The 20,972-nt window shown below is 43.6% G+C and overlaps 1 protein-coding gene across 1 annotated transcript; it reads left to right on the top strand.

The window, feature by feature from the left end:
• Positions 1–3,981: 3,981 nt before the first annotated feature.
• IL12B (interleukin 12B) lies at positions 3,982–13,382 on the top strand (the record flags this gene model as incomplete). The annotated part of the gene is made up of 6 exons (XM_082651692.1): positions 3,982–4,069; positions 7,480–7,755; positions 8,319–8,436; positions 10,062–10,279; positions 11,752–11,909; positions 13,251–13,382. 6 exons carry the CDS (start codon positions 3,982–3,984, stop codon positions 13,380–13,382), a joined length of 990 nt encoding a protein of 329 aa, XP_082507818.1.
• Between the last annotated feature and the right edge of the window lie 7,590 nt (positions 13,383–20,972).

Here is a 20,972-nt window from a genome sequence, read left to right as displayed (position 1 = left end):
GGTATATAAGCTCCAATAGTAGCAGCAGCAGAAGAAACAAATGGTTTCAGACCCAGGGAACACTGCAGCCTGACCAGAAGCAAGGTAAGCACTTGCCCAAGCCCTCTCACCCCTTCCACGGGCCCACAGGCTGTCCAAGGGTAGACACCGTTCATGCGCTACCCCTGTACCAGGCATTGTGGAGTGGGTGAATTCCTAGAAGCATTCCTGGTGACTTACCTGCTGGGACACTAGTGAAAAGTCAGTGCTTTGGGGATTAATATACAAAGTATTCATTTTAAAAGTCAGCTAATAATAATTGTATATTAAGGTCTGTGAACAAATGCACATTTTATAGAAAGGTTTGTCTTGTTTTAAAGTGGTATGTATATAAAAGTGTGTTCCTCAATATTAATGCTCATAAGTTAAAGGATTGTATAAAGTGAGTGGTGCTTCCCTTATTATTGTAAACTTTTTAAAAGCCTTTTATTCAGTAAGTAATAATGAATCCAATAAGTAAATGAATTCATTCTTATACCTCATAATTGAATGTTATAAGCATAGTTGGTCCCATATTTGTCGTGGGCTTGTGACAGTCAACTGGATTGACAGTTAAGTTATCCAGATCTTTTGGATTAACTAATCACTTAAAAACTGGAAAGCAACACTAATGTTTAAAACTACTTTCTGAAGTTTAAAATCTGTGAGAAGGAAAAAAAAAAGATAATCTTTACTGTGTCTTATAGTTGCCTAGGTAAATCGTGTGCAATAATTTTCAGGTTAAAAAAATAATGCTCAGTTTAAAATATCATTTTAACAAAGAGATTACTAAACCTGAGCTGATGGCCCACTTTTTTCAATAAGGAATTTCAAGGTATTAGAAAGAATTTGGGCAGCCTCTTAGAGTTCATTTTACTGGAGTCTGAAATTTTACTATTTCTGTCCATTCATTCTTCTAATAATTAATGAAATCCCTCTGAGCTAGACTCTCCCTGCTAGACTCCAGGGACATAGTGTGGAATAAGACAGACATGATCACTGCCGTCAGAGAGCTCAGTGTGGTGGGGAAGACAAACATGAAAGAAGTAACTATATGATTGCAATTGTGTTATGTAAGCACTGTCAAAGGAGGAATGGGGCTTTGAGAGGAAACAGCCAGGAGTCCTGACTTCATCAGGGCACCATGCTGGATACTTTATGTGAATTCTTTCATTACCTCTTCATCACAGCAGCGTTCCCATTTTACAGATTAAGAGTATGAGGCTCAAAGACATCAAGTGACTTGTCCAGAGTCACACACCTAACAAGTGGCAGAGCTGGGATACCAACACAGCACTGCCTGTCTCTAGAAATGGGACCCTTTGCATATGCTACACAAGCCTTCTGTGACTATGTCTTTTTATTTTTAAATAATAATTCTTTTCTAATTAAAAAGAAATGAACAAAATAAAACTTAAAAAAGAGATGCCTAGTCAAGTGTCACTGGCATGCCCATGTTGGCACCAGAGTTAGGGAGCCTTAACATACCACAGGACCTGGGGTCCCTGCGTCCCTCATACAAGGGTTTCAAGAGTTTAGAAAACCTATGAAATTACATTTTAAAACGTTTAATCCTTAAAACTCTCAAATTTAGCAGGCCGAGAAAATGTGATCTGTGGGATACAACCAAACAACCCTTTGAGATGGGTATTATGTCCATTTTACAGCTGAGGAGACTGAGGCTTAGAAAGTAATTTGGCCATTATCATATGATTAGTGAGTGGTCAAACCGGAATCCAAGCCCTTGGTATCAGATGATCTAGAAAACAGCAGGGTAACTGCATGCTGCCCCTTTTTGGTTTCCCCTGGGTTTGATTAAGAAAGTGACCCACCACCATCTCTACCTTCTGCCAGTGTCCTGTGGTTTAAAATGTAGGTGATACAAAAATGGGAGCTGTTTCTTAGAACCATCACCAGGGCTCCCTTGACCCTAAAGTGTTGTTCACCTGAAATTCTCAGATGCATCTGAGGCCCAGAGGGGAAGTGCTGGGCACTTAGCCAAAGGGAAAACCACAGTGTTAAGAGAGCATAAAGGATTCACCAGGAGGTGCCAGGAATCTCTACCATTTCCATTCCCAGAGTGCTGACATCTGAGTTGTATAGGCCTGTGCAATTGCAGTACCTCTGTGGGCATTTCCCTACAGCCAGGCATGACTTTTTTGTTTATCCATCACAGACAACACAAAGAGAAATCAAATTTTTCCTTTATCTCTTCTGCTGGGTACAAGCTAACACATTTGGTTGGCTTCTATAATATGTCATCTCATTGCATTCTCCCAACAACCCTTTGAGATGGGTATTATACCCATTTTGTAGATGAGGAGACTGAGGCTCAGAGAGTAATTTGGCTGATCTCACACAACTAATGAGTGGTGCAACCAGAATTCAAGTCCATGCTGCTGGACTCCAAGCCTACAAATGTACTAACTGGTGCTCCATGGCAACTAGAACTTTGCTACAGTCATAACTTGGACTAAATTGATAGATGTGCCCTTGAAAGTTGCATGCTGCAGTGACAAGAGTGCTGACAAGAGTGTACGGGAAGGCCTGACTTCTGCTCCTGACTCTGCCACTCACAACCTTTATGATATAAGGGAATAAAATACGTGGCAAAGTTGCCCTAGGATTAGCAGCAGTTCTGACAAAGCCATGATTTGTCAATATTCTGTTACCCCAACCAAGGGATGCTTATTTTTAAGGTATTTCACAGAAAACTGTGAAAAGATTCTTGTTCTTCATATAGCCCAGTGGTTTCTGAAACCATGTTCCTACAGAACGTCGGTGTTCTCCAAGATGGAAGGAGGTAAATCAGACTGAAAATAAATAATAATCATCTCCACCTAATTCACAGGTGGGGTGTAATTGTCAGTCTGAAGATTTTCATAAACCCTGGATACTAATCTAGACTGAGTTTCATTATAAGTGAAACTGATTTAGCACAAAAGTATGCATTTCATTTTCATGTTGAATATATCAATATTCTATGGTCTTCTTCCAAAGAAGGGGCTCTGAACCTTAAACATGGATTAAACCAATGGATCTGAAAGAGTAGTCCTCAGACCAGCAATATCAGCTTCCCCTGGAAACGTACAGGAATGCAGACTCTCAGGCCCCACCAGACCTGCTGAATCAGACATTCTAGGGTCAGGGTGGGAATGGGGGCCAGCAATCTGTGCTTTAGCAAGGCTTCCAGGTTATTCTGACATATGCTCAAGTTTGAGAACTACTGGTTACCTTATGTGGGAGGAAATAATCTTTGTGTTTGGAACAGTTACAGTCTTAAGCAGGGAGAGAAAGGAAACCTCACCAACAAGGGCTGGACTCACTGCCAGAACTTGAAAGATCACTTCAGTATTACTCCCTATGCCCCCCAACCCAAGTCCTTTAGTCCTGGGTGTCACCGCATATACTGCCTTGTGCTGCTGTAATACGGGTATGTAGCTCATCTCCCCTACTGGAGGGTAGGCATTTAACACACTGACTTAAGAAATATTTGTTGAATGAAAGTATTTGCTCCTAAAAGTCGGGGTCCAGGTAAAAATCATTTTTCACTCTCAGCTGCTCTAGCTCAGTGCCCTTTACACAGGAAGTACCAAGTAAATAATGACTGAATGTTGATCTAGACAAGTCACATTCCTTCTCTGAGCCTTAGGTTTCTCATCTTAAAAATAAGAGCATCATATCAGATAGCTGGCCATAAGGTCTTTCAGCTGCAGATCGTCTGCGCTTCTCTATTTGGAGATGTTCTTACCCAGAGACTGGCAGAGGGCTCCTGGAATTCACTGAGTATTAACCTGACAGTGTAGAGAAGAAAGAGGAAGATAAAGATTAAAGACAATGTACATAGAATGTGAATATGGTTTCCAAAGGTGATTGCATAACTACTGACATTCTCTCTTCTCTTATCCCTCCTCTTCTTTCTCTTTTCCTCTGTCTCCTCCTCTGTTTCTCCCCCTCCTGCAGATGTACCCTCAGCAGTTGGTTGTCTCCTGGTTTTCCCTGGTTTTGCTGGCATCTCCCATCATGGCTATATGGGAACTGGAGAAAAATGGTAACCAGCCTTTCCTGATTCTCTATGAAGGCCCCAGGATCTAAGACAGGACTGTCAGGCAGCCCCTGCTGGGAAATCAGACTGAAATGGGCGGGCCTTGGGTCTTCCTAGTGAAAGCCATCACTCTGGGATAACACGGGCCCTATGTCCTTGTTCTACCTTTGAGGGTATCTATTATTGTATGGCTTGAGGGTATCTATACTGTTTGGCTTTCATGTTAGATGCCAGAGAAGAAGATTTTTATGGACTATGGTGGGAAAAGAGATATGGATTTTGCCAGTATTACTAAAAACCAGCTGTATCATATGATTAAGATTCCAAAGTGAAAGATTAGAAAAGTATAAGAACTATGTTCTAACATCTTCCACTCCACCACGCAATATTACCCCCTCAGTTGGCACCGAGATGACTTACCTCTGACCAAGCACTTTGGGGAAAGCATGGAATTTAGACCCACACTGACTTGGGTTCAAGGCTGATTCTGCCACTTATTGGTTATGTGACCTTGAGCTGGGTCACCTCTGAGCCTGAGTTCCCTCGACTGTAAACTGAGGATTACGAAGTGATATCTACTACATAGATTATTAAATGTACTAGTGAATGCAGAAGACAACTCAACAGATAATGAAGTGATAGTAAATGTTAATTAGTATTATTGTTTTGGTTATTTAAAATAATGTCTCTGGTGATTCAGGAGAACCTGTTGACTTTCCCAGTGATCAATAAAAATTATTAGTAGAATAATAGATAGGTATTATTAGAATAAGGTGCTCCCTCTATCCTTCTAGTATCTCACACACGGTAAGTATGTATTAACTGATTGTTAGTTGTTCCTGAAAGACGCTCAGATATTTCTCATTGAAGCCAACATAATAATGTTGGCAATTACTGTCTTTAATAATAAAATAATAATAATAGTTGATATTTATTGAGGCCAGCATCTCATTTAATTCTCACCACAACCATAAGAGATAGGGACTGTGTGTACCCCATTTTACAGATATTAAAAATAGAGGCCACAGAGATTAACTAACTTACCCAATTTCACATACCTGGTAAGGGTAGAACAGGAACTTGATCCCAATTCTGTCTCACTTCAACGCTTATGAACTTAAGTATTTGAAGAAGGTTTTACCAGAATGACATGAGCAATCGTTTCCTCTGTCCTTGGACAGCTGAGCAAGAGGAAATAGGCATACATTTAAAATGAAGACATTGCAGCTGATGATGAGAAATGATCTTTCAATAGTGAGGAGAATACAACACTAAACTGGGTCCCTGAAAGAAATTTGGGGCTCTTCCTCCATTCTTAAGAATTTCTGGAAGATGACAGTCCAGCCATCCCTGCTCTGCCCCAGGAGGTTCTGAGTGTTTTAGACCCTCCCTTGAATAAGGACAAAGCCCTGAGCCAGATGATTATGCCAGATTCCTTCCAACCTTGGGATTTTTAGTGAGCTCAGGAGCTTTGGCCCTTTCATAGTACACCCTTAGTTACTTCTGATTTAGTAAACCACAGAAATTCCAGAAAGTCAATATGAGAAACACTGAGAGGGCGTGCAGCTTTGGAGACAAGATGAGATGCAGCTAAGCATTAGGTTCTAGATGTGCCTCATCAGGCTGCCGCCTGCAGCTGTTTCCCCTGCCCTTGGGCAAGGGTCTTCGGCTTCTGAATCTTAGTTGTGACAGGAAAATAGCCTTGCTGGTCAGTCACCAATGGGACACAGAGAAACCAGAGAAAGCCAAAGGTGCCACATGGTTTTATGTCAGCACAGCTGACCATTTTCCAAGAGTTGGGGCCCAGATGCTTTTTACCTCTTGTCTCTGTTACCCATTCAGTAGTTTTAAAGCCCTTTGATGTCAAGTGGGAAGTTTATATTACACAACAGCTTTACATTTGGACGCCAATCACAAGAGCTAGCAGTTACAGCTCATTTAAGGGCAGTGTCAAGCTCTTATATAAATTAGCTTATGTGATCCACATCTCCACCTTCTGGATCAAGTACTAATATGTTGCTTATTTTAAAGATAATGACCCTGAAGCTTAGAGTAATTGAATGCCTTGCCCAAGGCCACAGGCCAGTGTAAGAGACAGAGCTGAATCCTAACTCAGACCTGTGTGGTTCCAACATCCAGGCTTTTCACCGCTGTGGCTCTCAAACTAGAGTGGGTTTCAGAATCTTCTGGAGGGGTTAAAAACAGGTCACTGGGCCCGTCTCAAAGTTCTTGATTCAGCGACTGAGAATTTGCAATGCTAACAGAGTCTCACGTGATGCTGGTAGTAGTTGGATGATCATGCTTTGAGAAGTACTGCATTAAACAATTCTATTTAATTAATAATTGGTGCATGAATGAATGAATGAAGATTTGATGTGAAATACTCTTTGAAATACTATATTAGGCCATTCCTCAAGTGCCAGTTTAGATACTGGTATTAAAGGTTCAATGCAGGGAATTCCCTGGTGGTCCAGTGGTTAGGACTCTGCACTCTCACTAGCAAGGGCCGGGGTTCGATCCCTGGTCAGGGAACTAAGATCCTGCATGCTGCACGGTGCAGCCAAAAAAAAAGATCCAATGCAAAGCTGCAGAGATAGAAGTTCTGAGATATAACTCTTGTGCTTCTCACTTGATGTAACCTTGCTTAACCTCTTGGTCTCAGTACCCTTCTCTATAAAACGGAAAGATTAAGATCTACTGAACTGCCTCTAAGAAGGTAAAATAGCTTTTAAAAACACAGAGAGAATGAAAATCTCCATTGGTGAGTTTCACGCAGTTGGAAATAAATCCTTCAATCCCCGTGGAAAATTGGAAGGCATTTTCTCATGCAGTTGTCTGACCTTTGGTGTGTGAATAACAATAACAACCAATGCTGAGTGATAGGTTCTGTGCTAAGTGTTTTACACGCTTTTTTCATTTAATCCTCACAGCCAAACCTACAAGGCAGATACTATTATTATTGTCATTTTACAGACAAAGAAACTGAGGCTCATGGTAATTAAGTATCTTTCTCCAAATTCCCCAGCCAGCTATTGGGGACAGGATCTCAGTCCTGGTCAGTCTTTCTCAACACTTATTCTCTCTGAATGTGAACTGTGCTGGAAGTTTCTTACATCCACCAGGCCTTCGGGAAAGAATATTGTGCTGTTTCCATTTTTCAGTATATCAAGGTTTTCCTCATCTGCCAGCTAATCAGAGGTTAATTATTCACGGCAGCCTGGCAGTTAATGAGCTTATGGCAGCTATTAAACTCTTTGCTTCTCTCTTCCACAACCTTGAACTCAAGTGGTGCCCAAAAACCTGAGATCATCTTACCAAGCATTTGCCGTTATGAGCAAGGTTGTGCTGCTTTAGCCATCCAGATACCGAGTAATCCAAAAATCACAGTCTGGTTCTCCAATCCCTGTGCTCTCCAGTTTATGTTGTAGAATTGGATTGGTATCCTGACGCCCCTGGAGAAATGGTGGTTCTCACCTGCGATACCCCTGAAGAAGATGGCATCACCTGGACCTCAGACCAGAGCGATGAGGTCTTGGGTTCTGGCAAAACCTTGACCATCCAAATCAAAGAGTTTGGAGATGCTGGGCAGTACACCTGTCACAAAGGAGGCAAGGTTCTGAGCCATTCGCTCCTGCTGCTTCACAAAAAGGAAGACGGAATCTGGTCCACTGATATCTTAAAGGACCAGAAAGGTAATTCCATTCCCTTGGGTAGCATCAATTTTCTCTTTTGCTCCATAAGAGATAAAAAAGTTAAAAATTTAAAAGGCAAGACATGGTTAGTATAGTTAATGAAGTAATACCAAGTGTCTTACTGAAACCACCCGAAACCTACATTTTCCTTTGCTGTACACTTTGGGTTATCAACCATCAAAATCTCCTGTTGAGAGAGTTTCATGGGAAGTCTAGATGCTTTTCCTGAGGTTCTTTTTAAATAACAGTGATATTATTGGATGGCTAATGGGAGTTAGTTAATGTGCATAGTGTGTAACTCAGCACTGGGCTGATAGCCTTGAAAAATATTAATACCCCCCTCCGATATGTTGGGTGTGTGGCATACAGAATCAGCATCCTATTGGGACATTCCCAGTCCTCGCTGACTGTCTGCCTGGGGAACAGCAGATTTTCCAAGGAAATAATGGAAGATCTTCACTCTTGTACCATTTGGTGGCCTGTGATTCATCGCAATAAAAATCTTTGCAATTTAAAAGAAAGAAAACCCCTAAATATTGAATTCTTGTTCTTTTCAAATCCAGAGCCCAAAAATAAGAGCTTTATAAAATGTGAGGCAAAGAATTATTCCGGACATTTCACCTGCTGGTGGCTGACAGCAATCAGTACTGATTTGAAATTCAGTGTCCAAAGCAGCACAGGGTAAGTGAAACCATTCGGGTTTCTCAGCATTTTGCTAGAACTTTCTCGATAAGAAAATAAGAGCAACCTAGCAATGGCCCATCAGTTAATGATAAGGGAGAAAATAAAGCCAATCCTATATTTTTAACCCCCCATCCACTCACACACACCCTTGTCTAAATTAGGGAGAGAACATGGAGATTTAAGCTAATTGCCTGAACAAATGTATGCATTAGAACAGGATATTATTGGGGCCTGGGAAGAGCCTCTGCTGTGTTTGAACCCACTCATCCAAATTGCCTGGCAATGCCTCATTAAGGCTCATAGCACCACGGCAGGGGTGGGGATGGCGGTGATAAAAGGGGAAATTGAAGCTGTGAAGGACTTGCCGAAATTGCACCTCCAGTCGAAAATAGAAACAAGAGCTCTAGGCATAGATCTTGCAAGCCCTGAGGCTGACTCCAAAACTCTGTGAGGCCTCTAGAAATTTTCCCAGGGCCACTTCAATTCCTTTTTCTTCTGCTGACACCACCAATCTGAAGTTCACTGTTTGTCCTATGCAGCTGGGCTTACCCCGAGAAACCAATTCCCTTAGTACAGAACCTACATTAACCCGCTGTGTGACTTCCTTCCCTCTCATCAAAGTTCCCAAACAGTGTAGGAAAACAGAGTAAACCCTAGGTGATCATCCTGACCTGGCCACTATTTAACTGAGTAAATTAACCTTTGGGGTCTTACTATTCTATCTTTAACATGAAAATGCTTACTAAAGAAATGCTTATACAAGTGCAGAGAGACATAGATGCAAGAGTTCATTGTGGTGTTCTTGGTGATCAGCAGGGCAAATGTTAAGTAAAGTGTGGTACATTATACCCCAGCTTAATGTGCAGTCCTCAAAGTGAATAACCCAATCCATGTGGTCTGTCATGGAGCACCCCCCATAATATGTTCAGAAGGGGGAAAGATGGTTGCAGAATTATGTACACCAAATTTTATATATATATATATATATATATAATTTGATATTATTTCATAAAAATAAAATCTATATGTGTATATATAGATAAATATGTGTGTATGCATATATATTGATACATGTGGATATATGATTGCTTTGAATATTCACAGAATAATGTCTGGAGGGCTACAACAAGCCAGGAATAGTATTTATATCTAAGGAGTGACATTAGGGTTAAAAAGGGGATTAGGGTTAAAAGAGACATACACATTTCATTTATACACCATCTTTATCTTTTTAATTTTTTAAAATTGGTATGTATTGATTTTGTCATTAAAATCCAGAAAATGAGTTAAAAATTTTAATAAGGAGATTTAACCAGGAGCTTTGGATCTAAAAGTTTTCAGATTCATTTAAGCCAGAGGCAAACATTTGTATTGGGTTGGCCAAAAAGTTCATTAGGGTTTTTCTGTAAGATCTTATGGAAAAACCTGAACGAACTTTTTGGCCAACCCAATTATTACCTCTCAAAGCAACGCTTGTTCTCATGGGGAGGGCAGCTTCTTACCCCCTTGAGAGAAATCAAACCAGTTGGAGAAATTTTGTCCTCAGACAGCTGTCTGGTTACAACAGGTAGGGACGTGCCTGCAATCATGTGACACATGATAATATCTGTCTTTGATTTCAGCTCCTCTGACCCCCGAGGGGTGACGTGTGGAGCAGCGACGCTCTCAGCAGAGAGGGTCAGAGTGGACCACAGGGAGTATAAGAAGTACACAGTGGGGTGTCAGGAGGGCAGCGCCTGCCCAGCCGCCGAGGAGAGCCTGCCCATTGAGGTCGTGGTGGAAGCTGTTCATAAGCTCAAGTATGAAAACTACACCAGCAGCTTCTTCATCAGGGACATCAGTGAGTTTGCTTGATTATATGTGCTTAATAAAGATAGACGCCGGTTCATCACATGTTAACAATGCTCCATGCACTGGGGTTAGGGGTTTATACGCATTCTCTCTTTTATTCTGCATCCCGCCCCGAAAAATAATTATAATGTAGATACAATTGTCTGCATTTTAAGGAAGAGGAAATTGAGTCCTAGCTAGGTTAAACAACTTGCCCCAGAACTCACACATAGCAATTCAGACCTGGATCTGCCCCGCTAGAAAAAGCAGGCTCTTGGCTACACTTCTATTCTGCTGCTCCGGCCCCTTCCATGATGAATTCAAGAGCAGCCCCTCAAGCATAACATTCATATGCAGAACCAGAGCTTCCCCTACTAACTGCAATTATTCCCAACCAATCTTTCTGTAGCATTTGAAAAAGAGATTTCTTTATTGGAATATAAACCCCTCCAAAATGGATGTCTGTTTTTTTCCGTTGGAAGATGGAGATTTTTGCCATTTGTCATTTCCTTTACCATTTATCCAGTGAACATGCATCATGAAATAAAAAGTGATAGAATCACAGAACCTGCTCTAGCATTTGTGGGGAGATTGCCTTTGGTGGAAAGGAGAGGGTGGGGTCTTGTTCACATAGGGTACCAAGGAAGGTCTCTATGAGGAGGTGGCATTTAGCTGAGTCCTAAAGGAAAGAAAATGCCACTGTGTTGAGAAGAGGAAAGAATATTTGTGGAGCATCTGCTAGGAGTCTTGGTCTTTGTGTGGAGATCTAGCTCTGGAGAGCTAGATCCAGAGAGCCCAAGCCCATTCCATGGACTCTCTCCCCTCCCCCTCCCCTCCTAGAAAAATGTACACTACTCGAGGACAGAGTCTTTCTGACACTCACTGTTGTGCTTTCCATGCACAGTCCAGTGGCTGTCACATAATGGGGGCTTTTTATTGAATAAATGAGTGACCGAGCATAGAGACAATTTGGCTGTAACTGCCATAGGACAAGTCGGTGTCAGATTCCACGAAAGGGCTAAAGAAAGAGCACTAAGTGGAAAATCTCTCATCTGGTCCCCAGCAAGATGCTCAGCCCAATTCCGAGTTTGGTGCAGAGGGGGATTGATTACAGAGAGGGTGGTCCTTCACTGCAAGCCCAGACGTGAGTGTCTTGTCTCTAAGAACTTTCCTCTGAGCACCACGCAGAGGTGGTTCCACCACCAGGGCCCCTGTGACTGCGCAGGGATGAGAAGGATTCTGAGCCTCTCTCAGGTTCAGCGATAGAGGAGGCAGCAGTTGGTGACGGCTGCCTTGTACAGGCACCAGCGTGAGCGCCAGCCGCAGGGGTGTCTCACGTCTGCCAACCAGGTGCTCAGAGAAGTTAAGTAACTATGATATGGACTCAGAGCTGGTCAAAGGCGAAAGTGGGACCAGAAGCCAGAACTACGTTACCCCAAAGCCCCATTAGCAAAATAAAGGGTGTTTCTTTCTCTTCCACAGTCAAACCAGACCCACCCAAGAACCTGCAGCTGAAGCCATTAAAGAATTCCCAGCATGTGGAGGTCAGCTGGGAGTACCCTGACACCTGGAGCACCCCACATTCCTACTTCTCCCTGACATTTTGTGTTCAGGTCCAGGGCAAGAACAAGAGAGAAAGGGTAAGATGTGATTCAGGTGCTGTCTATTCTGTAGTCAGGTTTATGTAGGCCCACATCAAGGAGATTAATGATGATAATAGCAGCGAATGTTTATTTGGCACTTTCTATGTGCCTGAAACAGTGCTAAGGGTTTTCCCTGCGTATCTCACTTAATTCTCACAGTAACCCTAGAAAGGCAGGCAGTGTTACTCGTACCACTTCACTAGTGAAGATTTTGAAGCTCAGAGAAGTTAAGTGACTTGCCCAAGGTCACCCAGCTAGAAAGTGGCACAACCAGGACACAAAGGCCATGCACCTAACACCCTACTGCCACCAGTATGGTTGAACATTATCTTGCTCTCAGAATTGGTCCTGATATAGGAAATCTGGGCTCTAGGAGCCTAAAAATGTTTCAAATTGACAAATATAATGGGTGATAGAACATTCATGCTGTGTCTCATCCAAAATAGATAATTCCCGGCTGTTCCATATATTGTGGAATTATCTTATTGAACAGAATGTTGGCTAAGACAATGGCTTTCAAACTTTCTTGCCTGAGCATCATAATCCCAAGGTTCTAGAGGCCCTCTTATAGAGCCTGAGACTCCTTGGATGCCAGTTTTAGAAATCACTAAACAAAGGCCTTATTCGGCACAGTGTTTAGCACGTGGTAGAAATTCAGTGATTCAGGTACTCCCTGAGAATTTTTTTGTGGAAGGGAAGGGCTATTCTGGAGTAGATTTTACCTAAAAATTATTTAAAATCTTGATATGTACTTCCCAATATAAGATCTATATTATTAATAGGTAGTATTTATAGAGCACTTTCTGCATGGTTAAATACCTTGCTACTTGAACTTTTACAACTCTATGAGGGAGTAAGTATTATTATCCCTCTCTTACAAATGAGGAATTGAGAAACAGAGAGTCTAAGATATTCTCCTGTGTCCACATAGCTAATAAATAGCAATGCCTGGGCTTGAACACAGATTTTATTCTGATAAAAGGATCAGGATATGGAATTTCAGAATATCCAGGGGACAGCAAATCTGTCTCAGTCCCACCACTGACCTAGTACTGCGGTGAGTGCACATGGGGCCTTCATGCAAGGCAACTGTGCTAGAAAGATGAAAACTGGACCAAACAATTTCTCCCTCAGGGCTTTGGACTTATAAAGTAGAAAAGCCGCATCTGTGTTGAGAGCTGCTGTCAGTAGGTGGCACAAGTTCTACACACACCCCTATGAACTGCGAGTGTGGTGCCCTGAGACCAAGGTGTGGCTGTTTTGGGAGATTGTACTTTGCCAAAATATGCCCAGCCCACCTTGTGATTGCGTTGCCAAAAATTTCCCTCTCCTTTGCAGAAAGATAAACTCTTCACGGACAAAACCTCAGCCAAGGTCATGTGCCACAAATATGCCAACGTCCGCGTGCAAGCCCGGGACCGCTACTACAGCTCATACTGGAGCGAATGGGCATCTGTATCCTGCAGTTAGGTGAGCAAGCCTGCGAAGCCCAGCCCAGCCCTGCACACTCAGTTGTACCCAGGTGCAGGACAATGGTGGGGGCTGTGTGGGACAGGAAAGAGGGGGTGGGATGCCCAACACGCAGTCACCAGAGGCAGAAACATACATTTGTTCATTAACAGATACTTATTGATGCCCATAGTATTCCAAGCAGTATGCTGGGCACGGGGACACTGCAGTAAAGAAAGCAGGCACAGGTCCTGCCCTTCCGGAAGGGAAGGCAGTGGGAGAGAGAAGTAGCCAAGAGTCAGAGCATAGGTGTCCTGCAAGCTGTTTCCAGGAATTAGAATCTTATCTGGAGACCACTGGGGGCCACTGAAGGGCTTTAAGCAAGGAAATGACATGATCAGATATTCTTTTAAGAAAACTCTCGAGGGCTTCCCTGGTGGCGCAGTGGTTGAGAGTCTGCCTGCCGATGCAGGGGACACGGGTTCGTGCCCCAGTCAGGGAAGATCCCACATGCCGCGGAGCGGCTGGTCCCGTGAGCCATGGCCGCTGAGCCTGCGCGTCCGGAGCCTGCGCTCCGCGACGGGAGAGGCCGCAGCAGAGAGAGGCCCGCGTACCACAAAAAAATAAATAAATAAATAAGAAAACTCTTGAGACTTCCCTGGTGGTCCAACGGTTAAGACTCCGTGCTCCCAATGCAGGGGGTATGGGTTCGATCCCTGGTTGGGGAACTACGATCCCACATGCCTCAATGCACGGCCAAAAAAAAAAAAGAAAGAAAAGAAAAGAAAACTCTCAAGATAGCCTCTGGTAAGCATGGTATCAGCAAAATCCTAGGCCACATTAGAAAGGGCTGGACCCTTCTGACGAGGAACCCCCAAAATCCAACTGCCCCAGATAATGTGTTGTGTGAAATAAGAAGGGTTTGCTACTGAATTTCAAATCCTCATAGACACTCGCCATTCTTTTTCAGGTTTTAACCTCAGGATGAAACTTTGGAAGAAAAGTGGAAGACATTATGCTAAATTTTTAAAAGGTGCAATGGAACAGGACCCTCCCCCTAAAGATATTTTCTACCAATTTGCTTTTTTTTTTTTTTTACGATTATAAAGATATCTTTGCTGTATTTTTATATTTAAATGCTAAATGCCCACCGAAACAATCAGCTAATTTATTTATACAGTTTACAGCTAGCAGGTCACAGCTGACTTTTATGTTATTTACCTATTTAAGTAATTTATGTATTTATTAATTTATTACTGTTATTTAACATTTGTGTGCCAAGATATATGTTTCATATACTCATGACCTGATTTATAAGGAATGGGCCCTATTATGCAAAATGTGAATTTATGTGTTATTTATACTGACAACTTTTCAATCGAGGCTGCAAGTGCATCAGTTTTATGGCAACCAGTAAGAACACAGTGTTCTGATGCCAGCGCCATAATATATTTGTAATGGATTAGAACACAAGAGATAGGTAAATAGACATGGAGATACAAACTCTTTGAGGAGGTCCTGGAGAGCAGATATTAGTTCCCGTGTCCATGAAGACTTCCTTGAAGTAGTGGTGATAATTCAGAGCTGTTTGCACCTCTAAACAAGTTTAGTCTTTGGATGCCTGAAATTAGAAAGAGCTAAAAATGATGATTGGAATTGAAATTCAGCTTCACCCTTCCTGGCAGCCCCTGCCCCCTTCTATCTGTAAGACGAAGGAGAATGACGTGGAGATATCGTAAGTGTCTGGAAAGTAAAAAGATCTTATGATTCAAGAGAGAAGACAAGTGTAGTTATGGCTAAGGACAAAATTGTCAGAATTGCCAGTTGTTCCTTAATAGGCACACAAAGAAGCAGACAGATGCGGAGAAAACAGCCATGAATCTCTTACTTGTTAGCATGAGGGAACACGACAAGCGGATATGACTAGAAAGTTCCGAGCCATTAAAATGCTACTTTTAAGTAATGAATGTGCTTTTTGTAAAATGATTCCATTTATTTTCTGTTTACTTATTTATTTTTATATTCTGATGGTGAATAAAAATATAACTCTTCTTTGCAATAATATTTTGGGCTTTCTCAGTTGACTGGGTATCCTGTTGCCACGCTTACCAGGGCTGTGTTATTTTTCCCTTACCATTGAAGGACTGCCCCACCATGAAGCAATTTCATTTCTGGTTTTGCACAATGGGCCCTTTCCCTTTATAGGAAAGTCAGTGTCTTGCCAAGCTCAGGAAATGTCCCTGTGATCTGACCACGGGGGACTCTGCAAGGGCACTAAACTGCATTATGCCCCTTCAGGGGTTGGATACTCTTGCTTCTGTCACCTTCTAACCTGGAGTCAACTCTACTGGTTTCCAAAGCATCATGAAACAAATTTCCCACCTGATAGAGCCATGGGCAGCCCATCCCATAGGTCCAACTCCAGTGTTTATGGAGGGTTTGCCATCTGTCTGGCCAATGGCTAGGCCCTGGGGTTGAGGAGTTCCAAGACACTTTGGGTTTGCCACCCCGAAACAGTGCCCACTCCTGGCAAAGCCTATAAGACTGGGATGAAAAGTTAACTTCAATACCACGAAATGTGAAAATATTCAGTGTACATGGTGTATATGGTGCCCTGGGGTAAAAATGAAGAAGGATCAGTATAACCTGGAGTCACCCAGGAAGACTCGACAGAGAAGGGGAGGTGCCCACTTTGGGCTCAAAGGATGGCCAGGGCCTGCCAGTTCCTCGGAACTGGCAGGCCCTGGCCACGAAAAGAACAAGTGGTGGGATCAGAGAGAATGGTGTCCATTCTCTGCTATCTTCAAAAGCCAAGTGCACACATCTGGCTTCCTTGCAATGGCAAGGTAATTATAATAGGGATGTTTGTTTACATTCCTTATTTTAAGTGTCACCTGGACCCCTTATTGCACTCTACTCCTGGCCTGGAGGGATAGTGTAAAATTTCTATCATTCTAATCCAACATTTGAAACATATCATCTTGTGTTAGTAAACCCACACTTGATAGCACATGGGTGGTTAGTAACAACTATGCATTCTTCTAAGGGCCTTTCATCTAGAGATACCAAAATGCTTACTGGGCACTTAATGAACAACAGTAAACAAGAAAAACATAATCGCATTTCATAAGCACAGAGACCTGGGGACATTTCCCAAAACTTCTGGCAAGCCTGGGGCACCGCTCAGGTGCCCTGGCTCCACCAATGCCCAGTGCTTTCCTAACACAGCCTCTTAGCAGTTGATTAATTTCAGTTACATGTAAGCAATGGAGAGTTTTTCTCTTTGAAAAATATTTTCCAGGACAGTCCTTTCTACTGGGAAACTAGCCACTACAAATGCATCAAATGTCCTAGCAAAAGAGCTCAGGATGGGGCACCGGGAGCCTGGGCCCTGGGCCTACCCAGCCCTGCTATGTGACCATGTAACCTTCGGCAGGTCACTGGACACAATCAGTTCTCACTCCCAACTGCCTTCTTCCCTGATGTCCCTCCTCAGCTCAAAGGTTGGGAAGCTAAGTAATCACTTTTCCAGTTGCTCTTGCTGCCCAGCAAGGTCATGAGACCCAGTTCTGGCTCAGGAGATGTAAGAAAATTCTTCTGGGGGTTTTTCTGTTAAAAGACAGAGCTATGGCTTACATCACCCTTCCCCTCCTTCTTCCTCTCTTCAGCAGATGAAATTTAAGAAGTCTCAGAGGATGCCTTGCACCCAGGATAGAAGCCATCATGCTAAGACAGGAAAGATAAAAAGACTCTGGGACCCTAGTGATATCATCAAGGAACTGAACCAACCCCTGTGAGTACCTACCCCAGCCGTCTTGTTGTGTTAGAAAAGCAGACCCATATTTGTGTTTTTTTAATTGTGGTAAAATACACACAACATAAAATTTACCATTTTAACCATTTTTAGGTGTAGAGCTCAGTGATATTAAGTACAGCCACATTGTTGTACAACCACCACCACCATCCATCTCCAGAACTTACTCTTCTTCCCAGACTCTGTACCCATTAAACAACAACTCTCTGTTTTTAAAATAGAAAATGAATAAACTGAAAATTGAATAAAGACATCCTCCTAAACATTCAGATCCTCATCTATGAGAGGCTGTTGGCCAAGTCAGAAAAAGGAGCCAGGCCAGCACAGGAAGGGACTGACATCAGAAAATCTGGTTCTGCCCCTTACAGCTGGTGCGACCTTGGGGAAGGCCTGGAGTACTTGATTTCCAACAATGCCAGGTTGGGTTCTGGTGATACCCTACCTGCCTGCAGAGAGGTAGCCATGGTCAGGAAGCCTGCTGCAAGGGCAACCTGAGTGTCAGGAGGATTCACATGTGTTGCTGTGTGTGTGTTGAGGGGTGGTCTGGGCAAGTAGCTCCCATAGGACAGACACCTTTGCTGTTCCTTCATTCACTCCACAAACATTGTTCATCACTCTGCCCCTGGCACCATCCTCTACTTTCTGGATACAGGAGTGAAAAAGACCTTGCCCCCACGTGGTTTCCAAAGGCTTAAGCTTTAAATTCTAAGCACTGGAGGCCACTTCCTGAGGGTTAAGAGCACTATGAATTGAGATCACCGGTTTAATGTGATTGGCACAATTCCTGGTCCATAGTAAGTACCCAGAAAATGGTAGCTATTTCCACTGACTAGCTCTGTGATTTTGAGCAACCCAAGCCCCCAGTTTCCTCATGTGTAAAATGGGATAATAACAGTCCCTATCTAACAGGGTAGTTGTGAGGATTAAATGAAATAACACTTAGAAAATGCTTAGAAAAATACCTGATCCAGGGCTTCCCTGGTGGTGCAGTGGTTAAGAATCCACCTGCCAGTGCAGGGGACACAGGTTCCAGCCCTGGTCCTGGAAGATCCCACATGCCATGAAGCAACTAAGCCCGTGCGCCACAACTACTGAGCCTGCGCTCTAGAGCCCGCGAGCCACAGCTACTGAAGCCCGTGCGCCTAGAGCCCGTGCTCTGCAACAAGAGAAGCCACGAAAATGAGAAGCATGCACACCATGCACACCGCAAGGAAGAGTAGCCCCTGCTCGCCGCAACTAGAAAGAGCCTGAGCACAGCAACGAAGACCCTACAGAGCCAAAAATAAAAACAAATAAATAAATTAGTTTTTTAAAAATACCTGATCCATGGAAGTACTCAATAAAAGCTTGGTGTTAATATTCTTAGCATACTACTTATCACCTGAAAGAAGCATAACTCTAGACCCTGTGCTTTTGGAGGGTGGGGAGATGGAGGAATCATTGTTAGGAGGCCCCAATGCCTCTAAGAACTAGGTTGGGATGGAGGCAGTATTAATCAGCCAAGGGGGAAGAAAGAGACAGCTCAGTCCCTTGAGATTAAAAAGCCTCTGCAGTGTAGAATCCCTTTCTTATAAATAAAATTGCCCAAGATGCAATGAACCCAGTTCTTGCCTTCGGGGATTGTACAGTCTAGAGAGAGAGAAAAAGGGGACAAACATGGTGGAATATATTAAAATATAGCCTGGCTGGCATAAGAGTACGTGCATCCTAAATATTTCTTTTTATAAAGGTTTCCAGCTCCTAGGAAGAGGCTGTCATTCCCTTTCACCTTCCTGGATGCAATAATTTGGCTTAAATCTTCCAATTCACCTTACCTATAAATCAGGTCTTAATCATCTCTTTCCATTTCATTTCAGTACGGCCCCTCTTCCAGGACAGAATCTGTGAGCAAAATATATTTGGACAAGATTACTCCAGAGGCTCATATTATACCAAGGAAATGAATTCCCTCTCTCAAGCTCATAAAATGCAAAAATAAAATCAGTATTCGGGCCAAAGGGGGAGGAGACCAGGTACGCATACTGAAAAGCCTCCTTCTGCAGGAAGCAGAATTGATTTGCACTTTCCTCCACGCAGGCCTGGATCCCGGGGCCTGCAGTCGTGCTCATCCTCTCACCTGGTGGGGGCCCGTGCAGGATGGGCCACAGGGCTCTGCAGCTTCTTGCTAATCTCCCATCTCCTTTCATAAGGAGCACAAACCGGCTCTCCACTGCCCCTCACTCGAGCCCACCTGGCGTCTTCCCTGGCTGCTTGCTAACCTGAGCGAGGGGAGCTCCAGGGAACTGAGCATTCTGCCCATGGCCCTGGAGTTTGAGGGAGAGGGAAAGTCATAGGGGATAAATCTTAGACAAACCACAGTGTCCAGTCAGCTCTGCCCTTCCTACACCCAGCACTCAAATAGGTGGGATGGAGTTAAGATGGCAGCAGGCAGTGCCTGGACGTAGTAGCGCAGAGTGGTGGGGGTGGGGTGCATCTGGCCCTGGGCTCAAGTCCCCACACCCTACTAACCAGTGATGTGCCCCTAGGCAATTCCTTAACCTCTTTCTGCCTCAGTGTCCTCACCTCTAAAACAAGTATGCTGGCAGTGCCATCACCTCGCAGGGATGCTGTCAGGGCTACCTGAGACCAGGCTCGGAGCACCCAGCACCCAGCAAGTATACAACAAATGTTAGTTGCTTTTGCTGTTTTTCTGAAGTCAGGCCCAAAAGAAGCAGTCCTAATGCCACCTCATCTTCCCTCCCCATGGAAATGAGGGCAGGTTTGGGACATGTACACAAGCCTTTCCATTCTAACTCATAAATCTATGTCCTCCCACCCACCAGCCCTCTCCTGGGTACACTGCCAGTACACAGCAGTGACATTGCCCCCAAATTACAGCACCCAGAGCAACACTGCATTTCAGCAAACCATTGCATGGGTTTCCACTCAACCTTGTGGAACATTCTCCAGCAGTGGCTTGCCCTTTTCTCTGAAATCCCCCTTTTTTGCACTTTTGGGGTCCTTAGAGGCTAACCAGACCAGTGGTTCTCTAACTTGTTTGAGCCAGGATCCCTTTGTTCAAATGGAAATCTTAAATGAATTTCCAACATACAAGGGGACTGGGGAGGATGGGTACCAAAGGGGCTTTAATTGTGTCTACAATGTTCTAATTCCTTACCGGAAGGATATATTAGTAGATTTCCTGCATAATTAAAAATTAATTTTTTATAAAGTCCTACATGTAAAGCAAACAAAAGCAGAACTGCTCTGACTGAAGCTTCCCACCCACTCAGTCCCACCTCCCTATTCACCATTGAGAGCCCTGGGGTGGCACCTCAACATCCCTAAAGTCTGCAGGACACAGTTTGAGAACCTCTAGGTTTTTTTTTTTTTTTGTGTGTGTGTGTGTGTGTGTGTGTGTGTGTGTGTGGTACACGGGCCTCTCACTGTTGTGGCCTCTTCCATTGCGGAACACAGGCTCCGGACGCGCAGGCTCAGCGGCCATGGCTCACGGGCCCAGCTGCTCCGCAGCATGTGGGATCTTCCCGGACCGGGGCACGAACCCGTGTCCCCTACATCGGCAGGCAGACTCTCAACCACTGCGCCACCAGGGAAGCCCAGAACCTCTAGTTTTATAGGTAAGGAAACTGAAAGCCAGAGAATGTTGCTGCCTTACCCAAGCACTCAGAGCCTGATTAATGCCAGAGCTGACGCTTGAATTTGGGTCTCCTGACTCCCATTTTGGCAGTTCCTGTTATATTAAGTTATAATTTCCAGAAGACTGGTGTTAAAATGACCAGCCTATTGCCAGAGAAGGG

This window comes from Grampus griseus (assembly GCF_964374135.1).
Source record: "Grampus griseus genome assembly, chromosome: 3".
In the NCBI taxonomy this organism is placed as follows: Eukaryota; Metazoa; Chordata; class Mammalia; order Artiodactyla; family Delphinidae; genus Grampus; species Grampus griseus.
The sequence above is the reverse complement of the archived record's forward strand: the minus strand, read 5'-3'. Positions and strand labels throughout refer to the sequence as shown.